Genomic DNA, 24,555 nt, shown 5'->3' on the forward strand with positions numbered 1-24,555 from the left:
ATTTCCTGTCATTTTGGCTGGTGGCTCAGATGGTAAAGAATCCACCTGCAATAAAGGAGACTCAGGTTCAATCCCTGAATCAGGAAGATCCCCTGGAGAAGGGAATGGCTACCCACTCCAGTATTCTTGCCTGGAGAATTCCATGAACAGAGGAGCCTGGTGGGCTACATTCCATGGGGTCACTAAGAGTCAGACATGATTGAGATATTAACACTTTGACTTTTCACTAGGGTTAGCAAATGGGTTTCCTTCTTGTATGGTCTAGGAAGCCTTTAAACTATTTTCACTGTGTCCCAGGGAGGATAAGTTTGCACTCGGACCCTTCAGCAATATTGCTTCCTACTGAAGATTGCTGTGATAGGGGTGGGATTCTCGTGTATGCCATGTCTCCATCTCTCTTATCTATATCTATGTGGTCTGCCTATGTGCAGTAGTTATTCAATCCGTCCTGAAGTATTCTTCAAGAGGAATTGTTATATATGTAGGTATATATTTGGTGTGTCCCTGGGAGGATGTGAGCTCAAGATCTTCCTACACTGCTACCCCCTCTCTCTAGGGAATATTTAAAACATTACTTTAAGAGTAGTAAGGGTTAGAGAAGAAGGCAAGCAAAGGGATGCATAGACATTGTAAGCAGACAGGTCTGTGTTTGAACCTGATGCTGTCATTTACCAGCTACTTGACTTTGCAGAATATCACTGAATCTCTCCAAATCTTAGGTTTTTTCCACATAAAATGGGAAAAAATAATAGAACTTGAATTGAAAAGTGAGATTAATATATGTGTATCTTGCCATAGGGCCTGACACTTAGCAAGTACTTTATAAATAATTGATATTCTTATTAAAGCTGTTGTTATTATTACTAAGCATTCTTAAGAAGAAGAGTCATAGACTCTCAGAGACCCTTTGCTTTTTTCTTCAACTCACTTTAAACTTTAATCTGCTAGGAAGATTCACCTTCCATCTCTTAGTTATAGGTAAAGCCCTCATAGTCCTTACCCCTCTCCTGGATCCCTGGTTCTGGGATCCAGAAGTCTTAGGAACTGACTCTGTGGTTTATTCTTCAACAAAACATCTTTGTTTTCCCCAAAGATAACCCTTAGGGTCTTAACTTTAAAATTATTTTATTATTGATACTAGGAAGAGTAGATAACAAAAAAATAGAAACAAAAGCCATGGGAGAAGGGCCACCCTTTTGAGGTGTCTGCACTATTCTCATAGCCATGATCTGAAATCTGTAGATGCCACGTTGAGATAAGACATAATAGTATTTGTGAAATGGCTTGCATGGACAGTGCTTTGCATGTGGCAAATGCTCAATAAATGGTGTTTCCCCTCCTCTGGTCATGATTTCCCCCAAATCTGAAGTTACTTGAGGGTGATTCTAATTTTCCAACCACACTCACAAGCCTCTCTGTATGGAGATTTTGTTCTAGGGGTGTGATGGGGTGTTATAGCCTTTTGTTTCCTAGATAAGATTCAGTTTTCTTCATGATTCTTGTCACTATCTATTTGTGGGAGAAAACTAAAAATTTCCTTCTCTCCTTCCTTTCTCCCCTTCTTCCTGTCTCCCATCATTTTTCTTTATCATTTTCTCTTACTATTGATATTTTATTGAGTTCTGTCTTTTCTTTTTTCCCCTTTCTACCTTCCCACCTTCTTTCTTTCCTTCATTTCTTCCTTTCTCCTCTTTCTTTTTTTCTTCTTCCCTCTAATTATTTCCATCTTTCCTCCTGGCCTCCATCTTATGATCCCTCCCTCCTTTTCTTATTTCTCAATTTCTTTTTATTGCTATTTTAATTTCTCTTTCTTCTTTCCCCACCGTTTTTTCTGTTTCCTTTCCTTTCCTCTCTTTCTCATTCCTCCTTTCTTTTTCTTTTTTCAATATCTAACATGGTAAGATTTTGAAATAATAACCAAGGAAAGACAAAAATCAGATCATGTTTTGTCATAAAGAATCTCATATCCCCAGAGGAAGGCAGATGACTCAAATGGATTTAAAGGGGAAGAAGGGCAGGATCTAAGGTAAAGCACCTTGCAGGTATCACTAGACCCCGACCTGCTCAGACTTTTTCCACTCCTTGTCTCGAAGCTTTGACCGCTGAATTTTCCCTGTGTTGGTCTTGGGCAGATCTAAGACGAACTCTATCTGTTGAGAAAAGATCAGTCCAAAGTGGGTTATTTGTGACCCCAATGGGTTGGATTTTTCAGAGGAATTGCTATAGAGTGAGAGGAAACTCTTGAGGCCAAAGGCTCCAGGTGAGTGAGGATAGATCCTGGTAAGTCCCTTGGGAAACCCCTTGTGTGATACAAATCTTCAGAAAATGTTCTGGGATGAGGACAAGAGATTAAACATAAAGATTAGTTAGCTGGTCTCTGACATTCTCTAGAAGAGTGAAGATGCAGCATGATGAATGCAACACGACACAGTAAACAGCCATCTGAGTTTTTACCTCAGATTCTCTGGGCTCCAGCCTTTCCTTTACCATGTGCCTGGCTTTGGTCAGGTCACTTAGTTTTTCTGAGACTCAGTATTCCCACTGAGCAGACTGAAGGATAACAACTTTGTTGAGTTGTTGTGATAAAAAAAGTGCAATTACATAGACTAAATTCTTGCATGAGGTTATAGGGGAAGAAAATTTGCCAGCTCAAAATGTGCCTCTTGGGCGTGAGGATTAATTTAGGCTTATTATTTTTAAGAAATAGAAGACTCAGGATGCTTTTCTTGTTCCTTACCCATAACTGCTTAAAATGTTTAAATAGTTTGTTCCTGAGATATCTCTGCAAAGAATATGGTCTAGGGTGTGGGGAAGATTCAACAGGGCCTAGACATCAATGTCCATCTGTGACCCACTGTATCCGTACAGCTCAGAAAACATTTATTTACCAAATATTTGCTTTTCCATTTCCATTAGAATTGTCTAACACCCTTTTGAGGTTCCCTAAACCACTACTCCCAACATCATGTTTTGTCTTCAGCTGAATGTGGTATTTAAGGTGAGGGTTCTGACTGTTTTGGTGAGTTATTGAGTTTTCCTGAGTCTCTCCCAAGAATACATGACTAAATTTGTGTTTGATTTCTCCTATTAATCTGTCTCATACTGATTTAATACTTAGACCAGCAGGAAGAACCTAGAAAGGTAGAGGAAAATTTCTTCCTCTCCAACAGGGTAAACACTCAAAAATATTAGGTATGGCTATTAATGTAGAACAGATAGATAGATATCTAAGAGTTACAAGGTCTGGTTTTGAATTCCATCTCAATCATTTCCTATTTGTCTGTCCTTGAAAAAGCAAAATGGTTGTCTGAGGAGGGCTTACAAATAGCTGTGAATAGAAGAGAAGGCAAAGGAGAAAAGGAAAGACATAAGAGATAAGGCCATATGAGATAAGATGAAGATAAGAGATAGGAGATAAGAAAGCCTTCCTCAGTGATCAATGCAAAGAATAGAGGAAAACAATAGAATGGGAAAGTCGAGAGATCTCTTCAAGAAAATTAGAGATACCAAGGGAATATTTCATGCAAAGATGGGCACAAAAAAGGACAGAAATGATATGGAGCTAACAGAAGCAGAAGATATTAAGAAGAGGTGGCAAGACTACACAGGACTGTACAAAAAAGTTCTTCGCAATCCAGATAATCACGATTGTATGATCACTCACCTCCTGGAATGTGAAGTCAAGTGGGCCTTTGAAGCATCACTATTAATAAAGCTAGTGGAGGTGATAGAACACCAGTTGAGCTATTTCAAATCCTAAAAGATGATGCTCTGAAGGTGCTGCACTCAATATGCCAGCAAATTTGAAAAACTCAGCAGTGGCCACAGGACTGGAAAAGGTCAGTTTTCATCCCAATGGCAATGCCAAAGAATGCTCAAGCTACTGCACAATTGCACTCATCTTACAGGCTAGTAAAGTAATGCTCAAAATTCTCCAAGCCAGGCTTCAACAGTACATGAACCGTGAACTTCCAGATGTTCAAGCTGGATTTAGAAAAGGCAGAGGAGCCAGAGATCAAATTGCCAACATCTGTTGGATCATCAAAAAAGCAAGAGAGTTCCAGAAAAACATCTACTTCTGCTTTATTGATTATGCCAAAGCCGTTGACTGTGTGGATTACAATAAACTGTGGAAAATTCTGAAAGAGATAGGAATACAAGACCACCTGACTTGCCTCCTGAGAAATCTGTATGCAGGTCAGGAGGCAACAGTAGACCCGGACATGGAACAACAGACTGGTTCCAAATAGGAAAAGGAGTACATCAAGGCTGTATATTGTCACCCTGCTTATTTAACTTATATGCAGAGCACATCATGAGAAATGCCAGGCTGGGTGAACAAAAAGCTGGAATCAGGATTGCCGGGAAAAATATCAATAACCTTAGATATGTAGGCGACATCACGATAATGGCAGAAAGAAAATAAGAACTAAAGAGCCTCTTGAAGAAAGTGAAAGAGGCGAGTGAAAAAGTTGGCTTAAAACTCAACATTCAAAAAACAAAGATCATGGCATCCAATCCCATCCCTTCATGGTAAATAGATGGGGAAACAATGGAAACTGTGAGAGACTTTATTTTCTTGGGCTCCAAAATCACTGGAGATGGTGACTGCAGCCATGAAATTAAAAGGTGCTTGATCCTTAGAAGAAAAGTTATGACCAACCTATACAGCATATTCAAAAGCAGAGACATTACTTTGCCAACAAAGGTCCATCTAGTCAAAGCTATGGTTTTTCCAGTAGTCATGTATGGATGTGAGAGTTGGACTATAAAGAAAACTGAGCAACGAAGAATTGATGCTTTTGAACTGTGGTGTTGGAGAAGACTCTTGAGAGTCCCTTGGACTGCAAAAAGATCAAACTATTCAACCCTAAAATAGATCATCCCTGAATATTCATTGGAAGGACTGGTGCTGAAGCTGAAACTCCAACACTTTGGCCACCTGATGCGAAGAACTGACTCACTGGAAAAGACCCTGATTCTGGGAAAGATTGAAAGCTGGAGGAGAAGGGGATGACAGAGGATGAGATCATTGGATGGCATCACCAACTCTATGGACATGAGTTTGAGCAAGTTCCAGGAGCTGATGATGGACAGGAAGCCTGGCGTGCTGCAGTTCATGGGGTCTCAAAGGGTTGGACACGACTGAGAGACTGAACTGAACTGAACTGACCTCCCACTATATGGATCAGCTTGCCAGGGCTTTGGTCTAGGAGTTGAATGGTCTTGGGTTTAATGCAAAGAATAACAAAAGGGATTGGTGTTTAGTCTCTAAGTTGTGTCTAACTGTTTTGCAACCCCATGGACTGTAGCCCACCAGTCTCCTCTGTCCATGGAATTTCCCAGGCAAGGATACTGGAGTCGCTTGCCGTTTTCTTCTCCACGTGCTCTTTCTGACCCAGGGATGAACCCATCTCTTGCATTGGCGGGTGGATTCTTTACCACTGAGCCACCAGAGAAGCCCCAACAGCAGGGATACAGATAAAGAAAAAGTATCATAGAAGCTGGTATGGGAATCTTCCATAAAGTAAGACTGACTTTGTTGAAGGAGTTTGTTAAAATCACAATGGAATAGAGCAGGAGCTGGCAAACAATAGTCTTTGGGCAAAATTCAACCTTCCTCTGTTTTTGTAAATGAAGTTTTGTTTAAACACATCCCCACCCATTCATTGACAATCGTCTCTGGCTGCTTTCATAGTATCAGGGCAGAGTTGCAATAAAGACAGTATGACCTAAAATATTTAATGTTTGGCCACTTGGATGTAGATGGGGTAGAACGAAGTCTCAGGGGAGATCAGGGTTTAACGGTAAGAGGAAAACCACTCTGCATATCATGAAGAAGGAAGCAGAAAGATATAGTTACTGGAAGGAGGGAAGAAGTGGGAAAAATCTGCTGCCCAGGGCATTCTAGATGTGAAACTCGAAAAAGGAGACATATCTATTGAATAATATAGTGTTATACTGTGGGATAGTACCACCCCACCTGATCCTCCAAGATACTGTTACAATTCAAAATTTATATTATGATTGGATTTCTAGTCTCCTTTTAAAAATACTTATGAAATGTTTACTAATGTGCTGGTCACTCTTCCAAATGCATTATGCCTTACAAATATTAATGTTAACTCATATTAACAACTGTGAAGGTGTAACGCCACTAGCCCACTTTACAGATAAGGAATTTGAGGCACAGAGTAATTGTTCAGAAATGTAATGGAGATGAATTTTGAATGGAACAGTCTGATTTCAGAGACTCGGCGTAATGCCTCACTATCAGTTTGAGGTTGAAATTCTGTGTTGTGGATTCTTTGATGTGCTACTCAGATCCCTTTGCCGGAATGAAAGACTTACTCCCCCACTGCCAAACCACCTTGGGGAGTGCAGCAGTAAAGGAGAGTTATCTCTTTCCAGGGCAGCCTGTATCCAAACCCAACCTACATGAGCATAGAGACCCTTCTCCCTGTCTTCCCCTGGGAAAAGTTGTCCTAGCTTCAGAACTCCTCATGGGGTTGGCTGAAGCCCTTATTAAGACTACATAACAGTGCATCTCGCGGAGAAGGCGATGGCACCCCACTCTAGTACTCTTGCCTGAAAAATCCCATAGATGGAGGAGCCTGGTAGGCTGCAGTTCATGGGGTTGCTACGAGTCAGACACGACTGAGCGAATTCACTTTCATTTTTCACTTTCATGCATTGGAGAAGGAAATGGCAACCCACTCCAGTGTTCTTGCCTGGAGAATCCCAGGGATGGGGGAGCCTGGTGGGCTGCCGTCTATGGGTCACACAGAGTCGGACACGACTGAAGCGACTTAGCAGCTGCAGCAGCAACAGTGCATCTCCACATTCTGCCCTGGAGTTTGAGGATAAGTCTTTCTCTCAGGTTTGAGCTTCTACCCTCTTTGTGTTTTGAAGCTCCTCAGGTTTTATTCAGGTTCTACTTAAAGGTTTCATCCTTGCTAGTTAAGGCCTTGTTCTGTGTGTGGGTGCTGCATTGAAACTTTAGCCTGATACTAAAATCAGGCTGTCCCAGTTGGAACCGTGCTAACCTTTGGCATGATTCTCTTTGAAACCAGGACTGTTTCTCCTAGAACTGACTGGACTTGAGCCTAGGTCTTTGGGAACAGGGGTTAGTTAATCAGAATTGTGCAGACTCAGCCTTTGACCCAATCCTTTTGGAATAGAGATTGTTCTATTGGAATTGCACTGAGCTGCTTTTGATGTACCTCCTCTGGGACCAGATAATTCAGTTCAGGGACCAAACTGTTCCTCAAAACTGGCTGGCATTAGGCCTCCGGGCAATTAAGATTGCTTGGGTTGTTCCAACTGTTTGAAAATTATTCTTTCTTAGAGAAAAACCTCTGGGCAATAGAATTCCCAGTTATCTAAGTATTTCCACCTTGCCCCTCCCACACATCAAGGACCCTGGTCTAGTTTATGTTTGAAAACCACAGTCTTCATTCATGCCAATTTCTAACTATATAAATTGACTTAATCAAAGACAATTTAGAATATCAATGGTTATTATGGGGAACTTTTGAAAACCCCAAACTTATTTTTCTTTAAACCAAATTGGACAAATACAGCTTTAAAATTTCCAAAACTGAATGGAACATCTCTTTCAACTGGTGTTTTAAGACTTTCAAATGTTATCAGGAGTCTCAAATTGCCTCTTGGCAAAATCTGATTTTAAAATTAACTGAAGCAAGTAAACAAAGAAAGACAAAGTCCCCTTTGAAGCCTAAGGCTCTTCTTCCTTGGCTTTTTGCCTCAGTCTCAGTCTCTGGGACTGTCTTATTGCTCTAACACAGCCCCTCCTCCTCTGGCCCCACTTACAGCACCATCTTCCTCTTTCCCTTCTATGCCTCCCACACCTTCTCCATATCCTCAGTTCCTCCTTGCTAATTCTCTCACCAAACTTTCCTTTCCCCCTAAAATTCTCCCCACCCTATTTTCCTCTGAATAAATCAATATCTGCTCCTTCAAAATTAAGCCTTCTGAGGATCCAGAAGCTAAACCCTTAATTTTTTATATTCCTTGAACTAAAGCAGAACTATAAGCCATAGTCAAAGATTTTCCCAAAATAACCAAAGATCCTCACAAATTCGCTGAGTAATTTAATATAGTCACTCAAACTTAATCTGGTTTCTCCAACTTATATCAGCTCATCACTAAATGCCAAGCTCAGTATTGGATGAAAACTGTTAATAGGGAAAAGCTTGAATGATCTCTGGGTTGGGAAGATCCCCTGGAGAAGGGAGCTGCTACTCACTCCAGTATTCTGGCCTGGAGAATTCCATAGACAGTGGAGCCTGGCAGGCTAAAATCCATGGGGTTGCAAAGAGTTGGACATGACTGAGCGACTAACACTTCCAGTCCTAACTGACACAGGAGCCATACTCTCAGTGCTCAGTCACACTACTATAAAGCGTCCCCTGTCTTGGAGTATTAAAAGGGATCTCTAATGAATGTCAAGAGATTATTCTCTCTGAATCCATTTCCTTTTGTTCAGGCTGGTTGAGAAATAACATACACTTTTCCCCTTAGTGCCTCTGCCCCTACCCATTTATTAGGCTGATACTTGTTAGAAAACTATCATGTCAGAATTTCTTTCTCAAAAAAGGGAACCAATAATTCTAGAATTTAACAGTAGTCATCAAAGCAGCCAACTATGTGAATGATTTATTTGCTCTGTGTCTGATGGTACTACAGCTAATTCTAGAAACACAGATCATCTCTCCCTGTTGCATTGGTTCCCAACTTCCTAATGAGCAAGATCTCCACCTGATATTGGCAAAATTCACAGTGCACCTCCCATCAAGATTCTCATAGATCCTTCAAATCCTCTTCTCAGAAGTAATCAATATCTAAAAGTAAAGAAGACATAACGTCTGCAAGACATAACGTCTGAATAGAAGATTAAAAGGTTCAAAGTCACATTATCCTTGGACTGCTGCTGCTGCTAAGTCACTTCAGTCGTGTCCGACTCTGCACCACCCCATAGATGGCAGCCCACCAGGCTCCCCTGGGATTCTCAGGGGATTCCCTGAGATTCTCCAGGCAAGAACACTAGAGTGGGTTGCCATTTCCTTCTCCATATACTTGGACTAACCCTTGCATATTTCTATTTTACCAGTGGAAAAACCTGAAAGTGGAGGGCAGAGACTTGTCCAGGACCTCTGAATAATAAACAATCATTATCCCAATACTTTATTGTCCTTAACCCTCATCACTACTAATATCCATTCCCACTGGAAGCAAATTCTTCAATATTTCTTCAATATTTATGCAGTCCATTCTTCAGTATTCTAGTTGATGAAGCCAGCCAACACCTTTTGCCTTACCTGGGAATAAAAGCAATTTACCTGGACCATAATGACGCAGGGTTTTACTTAGGATTTGTCACAAATCCTGAAGGCTGATGTGGATGATATCAAGTTCTCTAGATGTTCTGCTGTTGTGGTTTAACAGTCTTGTCCAACTTTTTGTGACCCCATGGACTGCAGCATGCCAGGCTCCTCTGTCCTGCAGTATCTCCCAGAGTTTGCACAAATTCATGTCCCTTGAGTTGGTGATGCTATCTAACCATTTCATCCTCTGCCATCCCCTTCTCCTCTCGCCTTCAATCTTTTCCAGAATCAAGATCTTTTCCAATGAGTTGGCTCTTCATGTCAAATGGCCAAAGTACTGGAGCAGTCCTTCCAATGAACATTCAGTCCCTCCAATGATATCATTTAGGATTGACTGGTTTGATCTCCTTGAAGTCCAAGGGAGTCTCAAGTCTTCTCCAGAATCACAATTTGAAAGCATCAGTTCTTCACCATGCAACCTTCCTTGGGCTTCCCTTGTGGCACAGATGGTAAAGAATCTTCCTGTCATGCAGGAAACCTGGGTTTGATTCCTGGGTTAAGAAGATCCTCTGGAGAAGAGAAAGGTAACCCACTCCAGTATTCTTGCCTGGAGAATTCCACAGAGGAGCCTGACTGGTTATAGTCCATGGGGTTGCAAAGAGTCAGACACGATTGAGCAACTTGCACACACATAGCCTTCTTTATGGTCCAACTCTCACATCCATACATGACTAAGGGAAAAACCATAGCTTGGACTATATGGACCTTTGTCAGTAAAGTGATGTCTCTGCTTATTAATATGCTATCTAGGTTTGTCATGGGCTTCCTGGGTAGCTCAGCTGATAAAGAATTTGCCTGCAATACAGGAGACCTTGGTTCAATTCCTGGGTTTGGAAGTTCCCCTGGAGAATGGATAGGCTACCCACTTCAGTATTCTTGGGCTTCCCTGGTGGCTCAGCTGGTGAAGAATCCACCTGCAATAAAGGAGACCCTGGTTCAATTTCTGGATTGGGAAGATCCCCTGGGGGAGGGCATAACCACCCATTCTAGTATTCTTGCCTGGTGGACAGAGGAGCCTGGCAGGCTACAGTCCATGAGGTCTCAAAGAGTTGAACACAACTGAGTGACTAAGCACAGCACAGGTTTGTCACAATTTTTCTTCCAAGGAGCAATCATCTTTTAATTTCATGGCTGCAGTCACTGTCTGCAGTGATTTTGGAGCCTAAGAAAATTAAATCTGTCACTATTTCCACTATCCCCTATCTATTTGCCATTAGGTGATGGGACTGGATGCCATGATCTTACTTTTTTGACTGTTGAGTTTTAAGCCAGCTTTTTCACACTCCTCAAGAGACTCTTTAGTTCCTCTTCCCTTTCCACCATTAGAGGGGTATCTTCTGCATATCTTAATTTGTTGCTATTGTTCCTAGCAACCTTTATTCCAGCTTGTGATTCATCCAGCCCAGGATTTCACATGATGTATTTTGCATATAAGTTAAATAAGCTGGGTGACAATATACAGCCTTGGCATACTCCTTCCCCAGTTTTGAACCAGTCTATTGTTCCATGTCCAGTACTAACCGTTTCTGCTTGACTAGCAAACAAGTTTCTCAGGAGACAGGTGAGGTGGTCTGGTACTCCCATCTCTTTAAGAATTTTTCACAGTTTGTTGTGATCCACACAAAGTCTTTAGCATAGTCAATGAAGCAGAAGTAGTGTTTTTCTGGAACTCCCTTGTTTTCTCCATGTTCCAACAAATGTTGGCAATTTAATCTCTGGTTCTTCTGCTTTTTCTAAACCCAGATTGTACATTTGAAAGTTCTTGGTTCACGTACTGTTGAAGCCTTGTCTGAAGGTTTTTGAGCATAAAGTTGCTAGGATGTGAAATGAGAGCAATCGTACAGTAGTTTAAACATTCTTTGGCATTGCGCTTCTTTGGGACTGGAATGAAAACTGAACTTTTCCAGTCCTGTGGCCACTGCTGAGTTTTCCAAATTTGTTGGCATATTGAGTGCAGCACTTTTGCAGCATCATCTTTTAGAATTTTAAATAGTTCAGCTGAAGTTCCATCACCTCCACTAGCTTTGTTTGTAGTGATGCTTCCTAAGGCCCACCCGACTTCACATTCGAGGGTGACTGGCTCTAGGTGAGTGACCACCATTGTGGTTATCTGGGTCATTATGACCTTTTTAGTATAGTTCTGTGTATTCTTGTCACCTTTTCTTAATCTCCTCTGCTGCTTCTGTTAAGTCCCTACCATTTCTGTCCTTTATCATGGACATCCTTGCGTGAAATGTTCCCTTGATCTCTCCAATTTTCTTGAAGAGATCTCTGGTCTTTCCCATTCTGTTTTCCTCTGTTTCTTTGCATTGTTCACTTAAGAAGGCTTTCTTATCTCTCCTTGTTATTCTCCCAAAGTCTGCATTCAATCTACATTTGTCTTACCCTTCTCCCTTGCCTTTCACTTCTCTTCTTTCCTCAGCTATTTGTAAAGCCTCCTCAGACAACCACTGTGCCTTCCTGCATTTCAATTGCTTTGGGATGCTTTTGGTCACTGCCTCCTGTACAATGTAACAAGCCTCTGTCCATAGTTCTTCAGGCATTCTGTGTATGAGATCTAGTCCCCCGAATCTATTCATCACCTCCACTTAGAATCATAAGGGATTTGATTTAGGTCACACCTGAATGGCCTAAATGTTCCCTACTTTCTTCAATTTAAGCCTGAATTTTGCAATAAGGAGCTCATGATCTGAGTCACAGTCAGCTTCAGGTCTTTTTTTTTTATTGTATAGAGCTTCTCCACTTTTGGATGCAAAGAATATTATTAATCTGATTTCAGTATTGGCCATTAGGTGATATCTTTGTGCAGATTTGGCTCATGTGTTGGAAATTGGTATTTTCCATGACCAACATGTTTTCATGCTAAAACCCTGTTAACCTTTTCCCTGCTTCATTTTGTTCTCCAAGGCCATACTTGGCTGTTACTCCAGGTATCTCACAACTTCCTACTTTTGCATTCCAACACCCTATGATGAAAAGGACATCTTTTTTGGTATCATTTCTAGAAGGTGTTGTAGGTATTTATAGAACTGTTCAACTTCAGCTTCTTTGGCATAGAGGTTGGGACATAAACTTGGTTAATGTGACGTTGAATGGTTTGCTTTGGAAATGAAAGAAGATCATTCTGTTGTTTTTTGAGACTGCACCCAAGTGCTGCATTTCAGGCTCTTCTGTTGACTATGAGTGCTACCCCATTTCTTCTAAGGGATTTTTGCCCACAGTGATAGATATAATGTTCATCTGATTTAAATTCATTCATTCCCATCTATTTTATTTCACTCATTCATAAAATGTCAGTGTTCAATCTTACTGACTCCTGATTGACCATATCCAATTTACCTTGATTCATGGACATAACATTCCAGTTTCTTATGCAATATTATCCTTTAAAGCATCAGACTTAACTTTCACCACCAGACACATCCAGAGCTGAGCATCATTTCTTTTTTTTGGACCAGTCATTTCTTTCTTACTGGAGCTACTAGTAATTGCCCTCTGCTCTTCCCCAGTAGCACATTGGACACCTTCCAATCTGGGGGGTGCTCATCTTCTGGTGTCATATCTTTCTGCCTTTTCATACTGTTCATGGGGTTCTCCAGGCAAGAATATTGGAGTGAGTTGCCATTTCCTCTTCCAGTGGGCCATGTTTTGTTAGAACACTTCATTATGACCCGCCCATCTTGGTGTCCCCACATGGCTCATAGCTTCATTGAGTTACATAAGCCCCTTCACCATGACATGGCTGTCATGGTCCAAAGAGTATTTCCCCAAACGATAATTTAGAAAAACTTGCTAGAGAAGCCAAATAATTGGCCTCATAAAAGGAAAATAAGATAGACAATTCAAGAATTATTGGTTTGATAAATAGTGATAGCTCTGATTTGAACTAAATAACAACTCAGTCCTACCAGAGCCTCTAAAGCTCTCATAATAGCTTCCCTTTCTGGTCCTTCAATTCTATTTTAATTGAGGTTTCTGTTTATTAAATTCATATGTTGGGAGGCGGTCCTGAGATGGCAGAGGAATAGGATGGGGAGACCATTTTCTTCCTGACAAATTCATCAAAAGAGCATTTGAACGCTGAGCAAATTCCACAAAACAACTTCTGAATGCTGGCAGAGGACATCAGGCACCCAGAAAGGCAGCCCATTGTCATCAAAAGGAGGTAGGACAACATATAAAAGATAAAAAGAGAGACAGAAGGGGTAGGGATGGAGATCCGTCCAGGGAAAGGAGTCTTAAAAGAGATGTTTCCAAACACCAGGAAACACTCTTAATGGTGGCTCGGTGGGGAATCTTGGAATCTCAGAGGGCAACATAACCAGAAGGAAAAATAGATAAATAAATAATTTAAACCCACAGATTACATGCCTAACGGCAACTTCCAGCAGTTGCAGCTGCCACCAGCAAGAGGGGGCTGAACAGGGAGGCGAGGGCTGCATTGCTTAGGGTGAGGACCGGACTGGAATGCCCTGAGGGCAATCTGAGGGAACTAACGTGAGATAGCAACTCAAACTGTGGGATAGCCAGAGAGAGAAAAAAATAAAAAAAGAGAGAGAGAACTATCCTGTGAAAAGCCCTAACCTGAGGCACTGCCAGGCCCGCTCACAGAACAAAGGACTGAGCAAATACCAGAGGAGAGCTAGCAGATTGTGGACCAGCCCATCCCTGCTGGAGACAAGCAGGCGGGTGGTGGTGGGGCAGCCAGAGCTGGAAAAGGGCAATCACGACCCCAGAGAGGCATACTTTACCAAACTGCAAACAGGCTCCATTGCTAACCAAGAGTTCTTGGGATTCTGAATGGTTGACATCTGCCCAGAGGGTCACAGCCAGAGATCAGCTCCCCAGAAGAGACACACGGCACACCTGAGAAGGCACGCCCATTGTACACCCAGAAAACAGAGCGGCTGGGATGGGGGAGGTGATAAGACTCACTGCCCACCTGGGGGTGACTGTGCTCAGCAAGCACCTGGTCACCTGAGCTGCTCGGACCTGGGAAGGATACAAAACGCAGGCCCAACTGAATCTAAGCCTTTGGGGAGTACTCGAGAACCTGAACCTGAGTGGCTTAGACCTGGGAAATGCACACAACCCAGGGCCTGCCTCAGACAGTTTCTGGCAGAGCAACCTGGAGCCTGAGCAGTGTAGACTGGGAAAGCACACATGCTGTGAGTGGGGGCAACAGTGCAGCTGAAACACTGGAAGCACTCCCCACACACGCCAATGATATTTGTTTGCAGTGTTCCTCCCTCCCCACAGCGTGACTGAAAAAGTGAGCCTAAATAAGTGACCACCTTCACCCCCTTGTGTCAGGGTGGAAATTAAACACTGAAGAGACCAGCAAATAGAAGAATCTAAAATAAAGAGGGAACCACTTTGGAAGTGACAGGTGCAACAGATTAAAACCCTGTAGTTAGCACTGACTACATTAGAAGGGGCCTATAGACCTTGAGATGGAGAAGGCAATGGCACCCCACTCCAGTACTCTTGCCTGGAAAATCCCATGGACGGAGGAGCCTGGTAGGCTGCAGTCCATGGGGTTGCTAAGAGTTGGACACGACTGAGCGTCTTCACTTTCACTTTTCATTTTCATGCATTGGAGAAGGAAATGGCAACCCACTCAGGTGTTCTTGCCTGGAGAATCCCAGGGACGGAGGAGCCTGGTGGGCTGCCATCTATGGGGTTGCACAGAGTTGAACATGACTGAAGTGACTTAGCAGCAGCAGCAGCAGCAGCAGCAGCAGCAGCATAAATCTTGAGAAGTATAAGCCAGATCAAGGAACTATCTGAAACTGAACTGACCCCACAATGTCCACAACAGCTCCAGAGAAATTCCTATATATATTTTTGCTACTGTCATTTTTTAAATTAAAAATTTTTTTAAATTTTTAAGTCCTCTATTACTCCTTTAATTTTCATTTTTATAATCTACCATTACCTTGCAAAAAAAAGACCCTAATTAAAAAAAAAACTTCATATATATATATATATATATATATATTTTATAATGTTTGTGACTTTGTTTTGTTTTTTTAATATTGTATTTTTGAGAGTCTAACCTCTACTCCAGATTTTTAATCTTTGCCTTTTGGCATTTGTTATCAATTTTGTACCTTTAAGAACCCAGTCTTCAGTACCAATTTTTACTTGGGAGTGTGATTACTGGCTTGATTGCTCTCTCCATGGGTCGCCTCCACCTCCTTCCTCCCCCTTCTCTTCTCTACCTAACTCTGTGAATCTCTTTGTGTGTTCCAGAATATGGAGAACACTTAGGGAACTGATTACTGGCTGGATCTGTCTCTCTCCTTTTGATTCCCCCTTTTTCTCCTCCTGGTCACCTCTATCTCCCTTCTCCCTCTTCTCTTCTCCATGTAACTCTGAATCTCTCCAGTGTCCCTCACTGTGGAGAAACTTTTCATCATTAACCTAGATGTTTTATCATCGGTGCTGTATAGATGGAGAAGTCTTGAGGCTACTGTAAGAATAAGACTGAAATCCAGAGGCAGGAGGCTTAAGTTCAAAACCTGAGACCACCAGAGAACTTCTGACTCCAGGGAACATTAATTGATAAGAGCTCATCCAAAAGCCTCCATACTTACACTGAAACCAAGCACTACCCAACAGCCAACAAGTTCCAGAGCAAGACATACCACACAAATTCTCCAGCAACCCAGGAGCATAGACCTGAGCTTCAATATACAGGCTGCCCAAAGTCACACCAAACCCACTGACATGTCAAAACTCACTACTGGACACTTCATTGCACTCCAGAGAGAAGAAATCCAGCTCCACCCACCAGAACACCGACACAAGCTTCCCTAACCAGGAAACCTTGACAAGCCACCTGTTCAACCCCACCCACAATGAGGAACCTCCACAATAAAGAGGAACCACAAAGTGCCAGAATATGGAAAGCCCCCCACCCCCAAACACAGCAATATAAACAAGATGAAAAGGCAGAGAAATACTCAGCAGGTAAAGGAACAGGATAAATGCCCACCAAACCAAACAAAAGAGGAAGAGATAGGGAATCTACCTGAAAAAGAATTCAGAATAATGGTAGTGAAAATGATCCAAAATCTTGAAAACAAAAATGGAGTTACAGATAAATAGCCTGGAGACAAGGATTGAGAAGATGCAAGAAATGTTTAACAAGGACCTAGAAGGAATAAAAAAGAGTCAATATATAATGAATAATGCAATAAATGAGATAAAAAACACTCTGGAGGGAACCAACAGTAGAATAACGGAGGCAGATAGGATAAGTGAGGTAGAAGATAGAATGGTAGAAATAAATGAGCAGAGAGGAAAAAATAAAAAAGAATTAAAAGAAATGAGGATCACCTCAGAGGCCTCTGGGACAATGTTAAATGCCTCAACATTCAAATCATAGGGGCTCCAGAAGAAGAAGACACAAAGAAAGACCATGAGAAAATACTTGAGGAGATAATAGTTGAAAACTTCCCTCAAATGGGGAAGGAAACAATCACCCAAGTCCAAGAAACCCAGAGACTCCCAAACAGGATAAACCCAAGGCAAAACACCCCAAAACACATATTAATTAAATTAACAAAGATCAAACACAAATAACAAATATTAAAAGCAGCAAGAGAAAAACAACAAATAACACACAAAGGGATTCCCATAAGGATAACAGCTGATCTTTCAATAGAATCTCTTCAGGACAGAAGGGAATGGCAGGACATACTTAAAGTGATGAAAGATAAAAACCTACAACCCAGATTATTGTACCCATCAAGGATTTCATTCAAATATGAAGGAGAAATCAAAAGCTTTACAGACAAGCAAAAGCTGAGAGAATTCAACACCATCAAACCAGCTCTCCAACAAATGCTAAAGGATCTTCTCTAGACAGGAAAGGGTATACAAACTCAAACCCAAAACAAAAAAGCAAACGGCAACGGGATCATACTTATCAGTAATTACCTTAAATGTAAATGGGTTGAATGCCCCAACTAAAAGACAAAGACTGGCTGAATGGATACAAAAACAAGACCCCTACATATGTTGCCTACAAGAGACCCACCTCAAAACAAAGGGCACATACAGACTGAAAGTGAAGGACTGGAAAAAGATATTCCACGCAAATAGAGACCAAAAAAAAAGCAGGAGCAGCAATATTCATATCAGATAAAATAGACTTTAAAATAAAGGCTGTGAAAAGAGACAAAGAAGGACACTACCTAATGATCAAAGGATCAATCCAAGAAAAAGATATAACAATTATAAATATATATACACCCAACATAGGAGCACCATGATATGTAAGGCAAATGCTTACAAGTATGAAAGGGGAAATTAACAACAACACAATAATAGTGGGAGACTTTCATACCCCACTCACACCTTTGGATATATCAACTAAACAGAAAATTAACAAGGAAACACAAACTTTAAATGATACAATAGACCAGTTAGACCTAACTGATATCTATAGGACATTTCAGAGAAGGAAATAGCAACCCACTCCCGTATTCTTGCCTAGAGAATCCTGTGGACAGAGGAGCCTGGTAGGCTGCTGTCCATAGGGTCGCATAGAGTTGGACACAACTGAAGCGACTTAGCGTGCAAGCATGCATTGGAGAAGCAAATGGCAACCCAGTCCAGTATTCTTGCTTGGAGAATCCCAGGGATGGTGGAACTTGGTGGGCTGCTGCCTATGTGGTCACACAGTCAGACACGACTAAAGTGACTTAGTAGCAGCAGCAGCATAGGACATTTCACTCCAAAACAATAAATTTCACCTCTTTCTCAAGTGCACATGAAACCTTTTCCAGGATAGATCACATCCTGGGCCATAAATCTAGCCTTGGTAAATTCAAAAACATTGAAATCATTCCAAGCATCTTTTCTGACCACAGTGCAGTAAGAATAGATGTCAATTACAGGAGAAAAACTATTAAAAATTTCAACATGTGGAGGCTGAACAACAAGCTGCTGAATAACCAACAAATCACAGAAGAAATCAAAAAAGAAATCAAAATATGCATAGAAATGAATGAAAATGAAAACACAACAACCCAAAACCTATGGGACACTGTAAAAGTGACGCTAAAGGAAAGGTTCATAGCAATACAGGCTTACCTCAAGAAACAAGTCAAATAAATAACCTAACTCTACACCTAAAGCAATTAGAAAAGGAAGAAATGAAGAACCCCAGGGTTAGTTCAGTTCAGTTCATTCGCTCAGTCGTGTCCAACTCTTTGCGACTTCACGAACCACAATACTCAAGGCATCCCTGTCCATCACCAACTCCCAGAGTCCACCCAAACCCATGTCCATTGTATCAGTGATGCCATCCAACCATCTCATCCTCTGTCGTCCCTTTCTCCTCCTGCCCTCAATCTTTCCCATCATCAGGGTCTTTTAAAATGAGTCAGCTCTCTGCATCAAGTGGCCAAAGTATTGGAGTTTCAGCTTCAACATCAGTCCCTCCAATGAACACCCAAGAATGATTTCCTTTTGGATGGACTGGTTGGATTAGTAGAAGGAAAGAAATCTTAAAATTAGGGCAGAAATAAATGCAAAAGAAACAAAAGAGACCATAGCAAAAATCAACAAAGCTAAAAGCTGGTTCCTTGAGAAGATAAATAAAATTGACAAACCATTAGCCAGACTCATCAAGAAACAGAGAAGAATGAAATCAACAAAATTAGAAATGAAAATTGGGAGATCACAACAGACAACACAGAAATGCATAGGATCATAAGAGACTACTATCAGCGACTATATGCCAATAAAATGCACAACTTGGAAGAAATGGACAAATTCTTAGAAAAGTACAACTTTCCAAAACTGAATGAAGAAGAAATAGAAAATCATAACAGACACATCACAAGCACAGAAATTGAAACTGTAATCAGAAATCTTCCAGCAAACAAAAGCCCAGGACCAAACAGCTTCACAGCTGAATTCCACCAAAAATTTAGAGAAGGGCTAACACCTATCCTACTCAAACTCTTCCAGGAAATTGCAGAGGAAGATAAACTTCCAAACTCAGTCTATGAGGCCACCATCACCCTAATACCAAAACCAGACAAAGATGCTACAAAAATAGAAAACTACAGGCCAATATCACTGATGAACATAGATGCAAAAATCCTTAACAAAATTCTAGCAAACAGAATCCAACAACATTTTAAAAAGATCATACATCATGTCCAAGTGGGCTTTATCCCAGGGATGCAAGGATTCTTCAATATCCACAAATCAATCAACACAGTACACCACACTAACAAATTGAAAGATAAAAACCATATGATTATCTCAATTGATGCAGAGAAAGCCTTTGACAAAATTCAATATCCATTTATGATTAAAAAACAACAACAACAACAACCCGGAAAGCAGGAATAGAAGGAACTTACCTCAACATAATAAAAGCTATATATGACAAAACCACAGCAAACATTATCCTCAATGGTGAAAAATTGAAAGCATTTCCCCTAAAGCCAGGAATAAGACAAGGGTGCCCACTCTCACTACTACTATTCAACATAGTTTTGGAAGTTTTGGCCACAGCAATCAGAGCAGAAAAAGAAATAAAAGGAATCCAGATTGGAAAAGAAGAAGTAAAACTTTCACTGTTTGCAGATGACATGATCCTCTACATAGAAAACCCTAAAGACTCCACCAGAAAATTACTAGAGCTAATCAATGAATATAGTAAAGTTGCAGGATATAAAATTAACACACAGAAATCCCTTCCATTTATACACTAACAATGAGAAAACAGAAAGAGAAGTTAAGGAAACAATCCCATTCACCATTGCAATGAAAAGAATAAAATACTTAGGAATATATCTACCTAAAGAAACAAAAGACCTATATATAGAAACTATAAAACACTGGTGAAAGAAAACAGGACACAAATAGATGGAGAAATATATCATGTTCATGGATTGGAAGAATCAATATAATGAAAATGAGTATACTACCCAAAGAAATCTATAGATTCAATACAATCCCTATCAAGCTACCAGCAGTATTTTTCACAGAACTAGAAAAATAATTTCAAAATTTGTATGGAAATACAAAAAACCTTGAATAGCCAAAGCAATCTTGAGAAAGAAGAATGGAACTGGAGAAATCAACCTGCCTGACTTCAGGCTCTACTACAAAGTTACAGTCATCAAGACAGTATGGTACTGGCACAAAGACAGAAATATAGATCAATGGAACAAAGTAGAAAGCCCAGAGATAAATCCACGCACCTATGGACACCTTATCTACGACAAAGGAGGCAAGAATATACAATGGAGAAAAGACTATCTCTTTAACAAGTGGTGCTGGGAAAACTGGTCAAGCACTTGTAAAAGAATGAAACTAAAACACTTTCTAACACCATACACAAAAATAAACTCAAAATGGATTAAAGATATAAACATAAGACCAGAAACTATAAAACTCCTAGAGGAAAACATAGGCAAAACACTCTCCGACATACACCACAGCAGGATCCTCTCTGACCCACCTCCCAGAATATTGGAAGTAAAAGCAAAAATAAACAAGTGGGACCTAATTAAACTTAAAAGCTTTTGCACAACAAAGGAAACTATAAGCCAGGTGAAAAGACAGACTTCAGAATGGGAGAAAATAATAGCAAATGAAGCAACTGACAAAGAATTAATCTCAAAAATATACAAGCAATTCCTGCAGCTCAATTCTAGAAAAATAAACGACCCAATCAAAAAATGGGCCAAAGAACTAAACAGACATTTCTCCAAAGAAGACATACAGATGGCTAACAACACATGAAAAGATGCTCAACCTCACTTATTATCAGAGAAATGCAAATCAAAACCACAGTGAGGTACCATTTCATGCCAGTCAGAATGGCTGCTATCTAAAAGTATACAAACAATAAATGCTGGATAGGGTGTGGAGATCTTCTTACACTGTTGGTGGGAATGCAAACTAGTACAGCCACTATGGAGAACAGTGTGGAGATTCCTTAAAAAACTGGAAATGGAACTGTCATACGACCTAGCAATCCCACTGCTGGACATACACACAGAGGAAACCAGAATTGAAAGAGAACATGTACCCCAATGCTCATCGCAGCACTGTTTATAATAGCCAGGACATGGAAGCAACCTAGATGTCCATCAGCAGACAATGGATAAGAAAGCTGTGGTACATATACACAATGGAGTATTACTCAGCCATTAAAAAGAATACATTTGAATCAGTTCTAATGAGGTAGATGAAACTGGAGCCTATTATACAGAGTGAAGTAAGTCAGAAAGAAAAACATCAATACAGTATACTAACACATATATATGGAGTTTAGAAAGATGGTAAGAATAACCCTATATGTGAGACAGCAAAAGAGACACAGATGTATAGAACAGTCTTTTAAACTCTGTGAGAGAGGGAGAGGGTGGGATGATTTGGGAGAATGGCATTGAAACATGTATATTATCATATGTGTAATGGATCGCCAGTTCAGGTTCAATGCATGGGACAGGGTGCTCGGGGCTGGTGCACTGGGATGACCCAGAGGGATGGGATGGGGAGGGAGGTGGGAGGGGGTTTCAGGATGGGGAACACATGTACACCCATGGCTGATTCATGGCAACATATGGCAAAACCACTACAATATTGTAAAGTAATTAGCCTCCAATTGAAATGAATAAATTTATAAAAATAAATAAATCCATATGTTATCAAGTTCATAGAAACTGAGGCTCATTTGAAATGATATGTCATCATCAAATATTTGGTGACAATCTTCTACCAGACCTGGTCCAAATATCTTGGGAAAGCTTTCTTATCAGATTGTCACAACTCAGCCAATGAAAAGACACTATACTTTGAACTTTCAGTTTCTCCCCTAGATACTCTGTTTACTATAGCCTTGCCAACTTCCCTTTCTTCTCTTCAAAAGAGATCTCCTTTCCTTACACATGGCTTGCCATAGTTCAAGACTCTGAATTTCAATCTTTGCTGCTGTCAAATAAACCCATTTTTGCTGGACAGTCTGGGGTAAAAAATGGGAAAAAGTAGAGATCTCTTCAAGAAAACCAGAGATGCCAAGGGAACATTTCTTGCCAGGGTTGACAAAATAAAGGACAGAAACAATATGGACCTAACAGAAGCAGAAGATATTAAGAAGAGGTGGCAAGAATACACAGAAGAACTATACAATAAAGATCTTCATGACCCAGATAGCCATGATGGTGTGATCACTCACCTAGAGCCAGAAATCCTGGAGTGTGAAGTCAAGTGGCCTTAGGAAGCATTAGTACAAACAAAGCTAGTCGAGGTGATGGAATTCTAGCCGAGCTATTTCAAATCTTAAAAGATGATGCTGTGAAAAGGCTGCACTCAATATTCCAGCAAATCAACACCTCAGCAGTAGCCACAGGACTGGAAAAGATCAGTTTTCATTTCAATCCCAAAGAAGGGCAATGCCAAGAAATGGTCAAACTATCACATGATTGCTCTTATTTCTCATGCCAGGAGGGTAATGCTCAAAAGCCTTCAAGCTAGGCTTCAGCAGTACGTGAGCTGAGATGTTCCAGACGTATAAGTTAAGTTTAGTAAGGGCAGAAGAACCAGAGGTCAAATTGGCAACATCTGTTGGATCATAGAAAAAGCAAGAGAATTCTGGAAAAAATCTACTTCTGCTTCATTAACTACACTAAAGACTTCGACTGTGTAGATCACAACAAACTCGAAAATCCTTAAAGAAACAGGAATACCAGACCACCCAACCTGCCTCCTGAGAAACCTGAATGTGGGTCAAGAAGCAACAGTTAGAACTGGACATGGAACAATGGACTGGTTCAAAATTGGGAAAGGAGTATGACAAGGCTGTGTATTGTCACCCTGTTTATTTCACTTATATGCAAAGTACATCATGTGAAATGCTGAGCTGGATGAAGCTCAAGCTGGAATCAAGATTGCCAGGAGAAATATCAATAATCTCAGATATGCAGATGACACCACCATAATGGCAGAAAGCAAAGAGGAACTAAGAGCCTCTTGATGAAGGTGGAAGAGGAGAGTGAAAAAGCTGGCTTAAAACTCAACATTCAAAAAGCAAAGATCATGGTATCTGGTCCCATCACTTCAGGGCAAATAGATGGAGGTAAAATGGAAACAGTAAGAGACTTTATTTACTTGGGCTCCAAAATCACTGCAGGTGGGGACCGCAGCCATGAAATTAAAAAAACACTTGCTCCTTGGAAGAAAAGCTATAACAAACTTAGCCAGTGTCTTAAAAAGCAGAGACATCACTTTGCCGACAAAGGTCCATATAGTCAAAGCTATGATTTTTCCAGTAGTCATGTATGGATGTGAGAGTTGGACCATAAAGAAGGCTGAGTGAGTAAAAATTGAGGCTTTTGAATCGTGGTGCTAGAGAAGACTCTTGAGAGTCCCTTGGACAGCAAGGAGATCAAACCAGTCAATCCTAAAGGAAATAAATACTGAATATCCATTGGAAGGATTGATGCTGAAGCTAAAGTTCCAATACTTTGCCCACTTGATGTGAAGACTCATTGGACTCATTGGAAAAGACCCTGATTCTGGGAAAGATTGAAGGCAATGGAGAAGGGGATATCAGAGGATGAGGTGGTTGGATGGCATCACTGACTCGATCGACATGAGTTCGAGCAAACTCTGGGAGATGGTGAAGGACAGGGAAGCCTGGTGTGCTGCAGTCCATGGGATCATAAAGAGTCGGACATGGCTGAGCAAATGAACAACAACAGCAAACACCTCTCTCTTCCCTTCTGTTTCCTTCCCCTTGTGTTGATCCCAAAGCACTCCCTAATAAACCTCGGCATGTTAAGTTCCTTCCCAGAGTTTGCCTCTCAGAAAACCCACCCATGATAATTAGCCTGTGTTGACAAAGCATCATTAAAAATCTGGGTTACCTAAGTATCTGACATGTGTAAAGCTTACCACTTAAAAAGTATAGTGTGTGTGTGTGTGTGTGTCTACCCCAGACACAAAAATGTGTTTTTCATTTCCTCCAGCAAGCTTCTATCTTGTACCCACCTCCAAAACCTGGGATATCCATTTCTACATCAATCTCCAAACCTTAGTTTCTTGCCCCAGTGTAAAAATAGCTGAAAACAGGGAGAGTGTTTTTATGTTATTTGTTATTGTTCTATGT

At 40.9% G+C, this 24,555-nt stretch overlaps 1 protein-coding gene across 3 annotated transcripts in view; it reads right to left on the reverse strand.

The window, feature by feature from the left end:
* Nucleotides 1-1,108: 1,108 nt before the first annotated feature.
* LOC113883517 (acyl-coenzyme A synthetase ACSM2B, mitochondrial-like) overlaps nt 1,109-24,555 on the reverse strand; it is a 49,980-nt gene continuing 26,533 nt past the window's right edge. For 2 of the 3 annotated variants that reach the window (XM_027527301.1, XM_027527300.1), the window contains one exon: nt 1,109-2,150. In XM_027527301.1, the coding sequence (XP_027383102.1) occupies nt 2,049-2,150 (102 nt within the window). In that variant the 3' untranslated portion in view covers nt 1,109-2,048. Of the gene's footprint in view, nt 2,151-14,158; nt 14,274-24,555 lie in introns of all 3 variants that reach the window. The other variant, XR_003508662.1, reaches the window with a different exon arrangement.

This window comes from Bos indicus x Bos taurus, chromosome 25 (genome assembly GCF_003369695.1).
Source record: "Bos indicus x Bos taurus breed Angus x Brahman F1 hybrid chromosome 25, Bos_hybrid_MaternalHap_v2.0, whole genome shotgun sequence".
Taxonomy (NCBI): domain Eukaryota; kingdom Metazoa; phylum Chordata; class Mammalia; order Artiodactyla; family Bovidae; genus Bos; species Bos indicus x Bos taurus.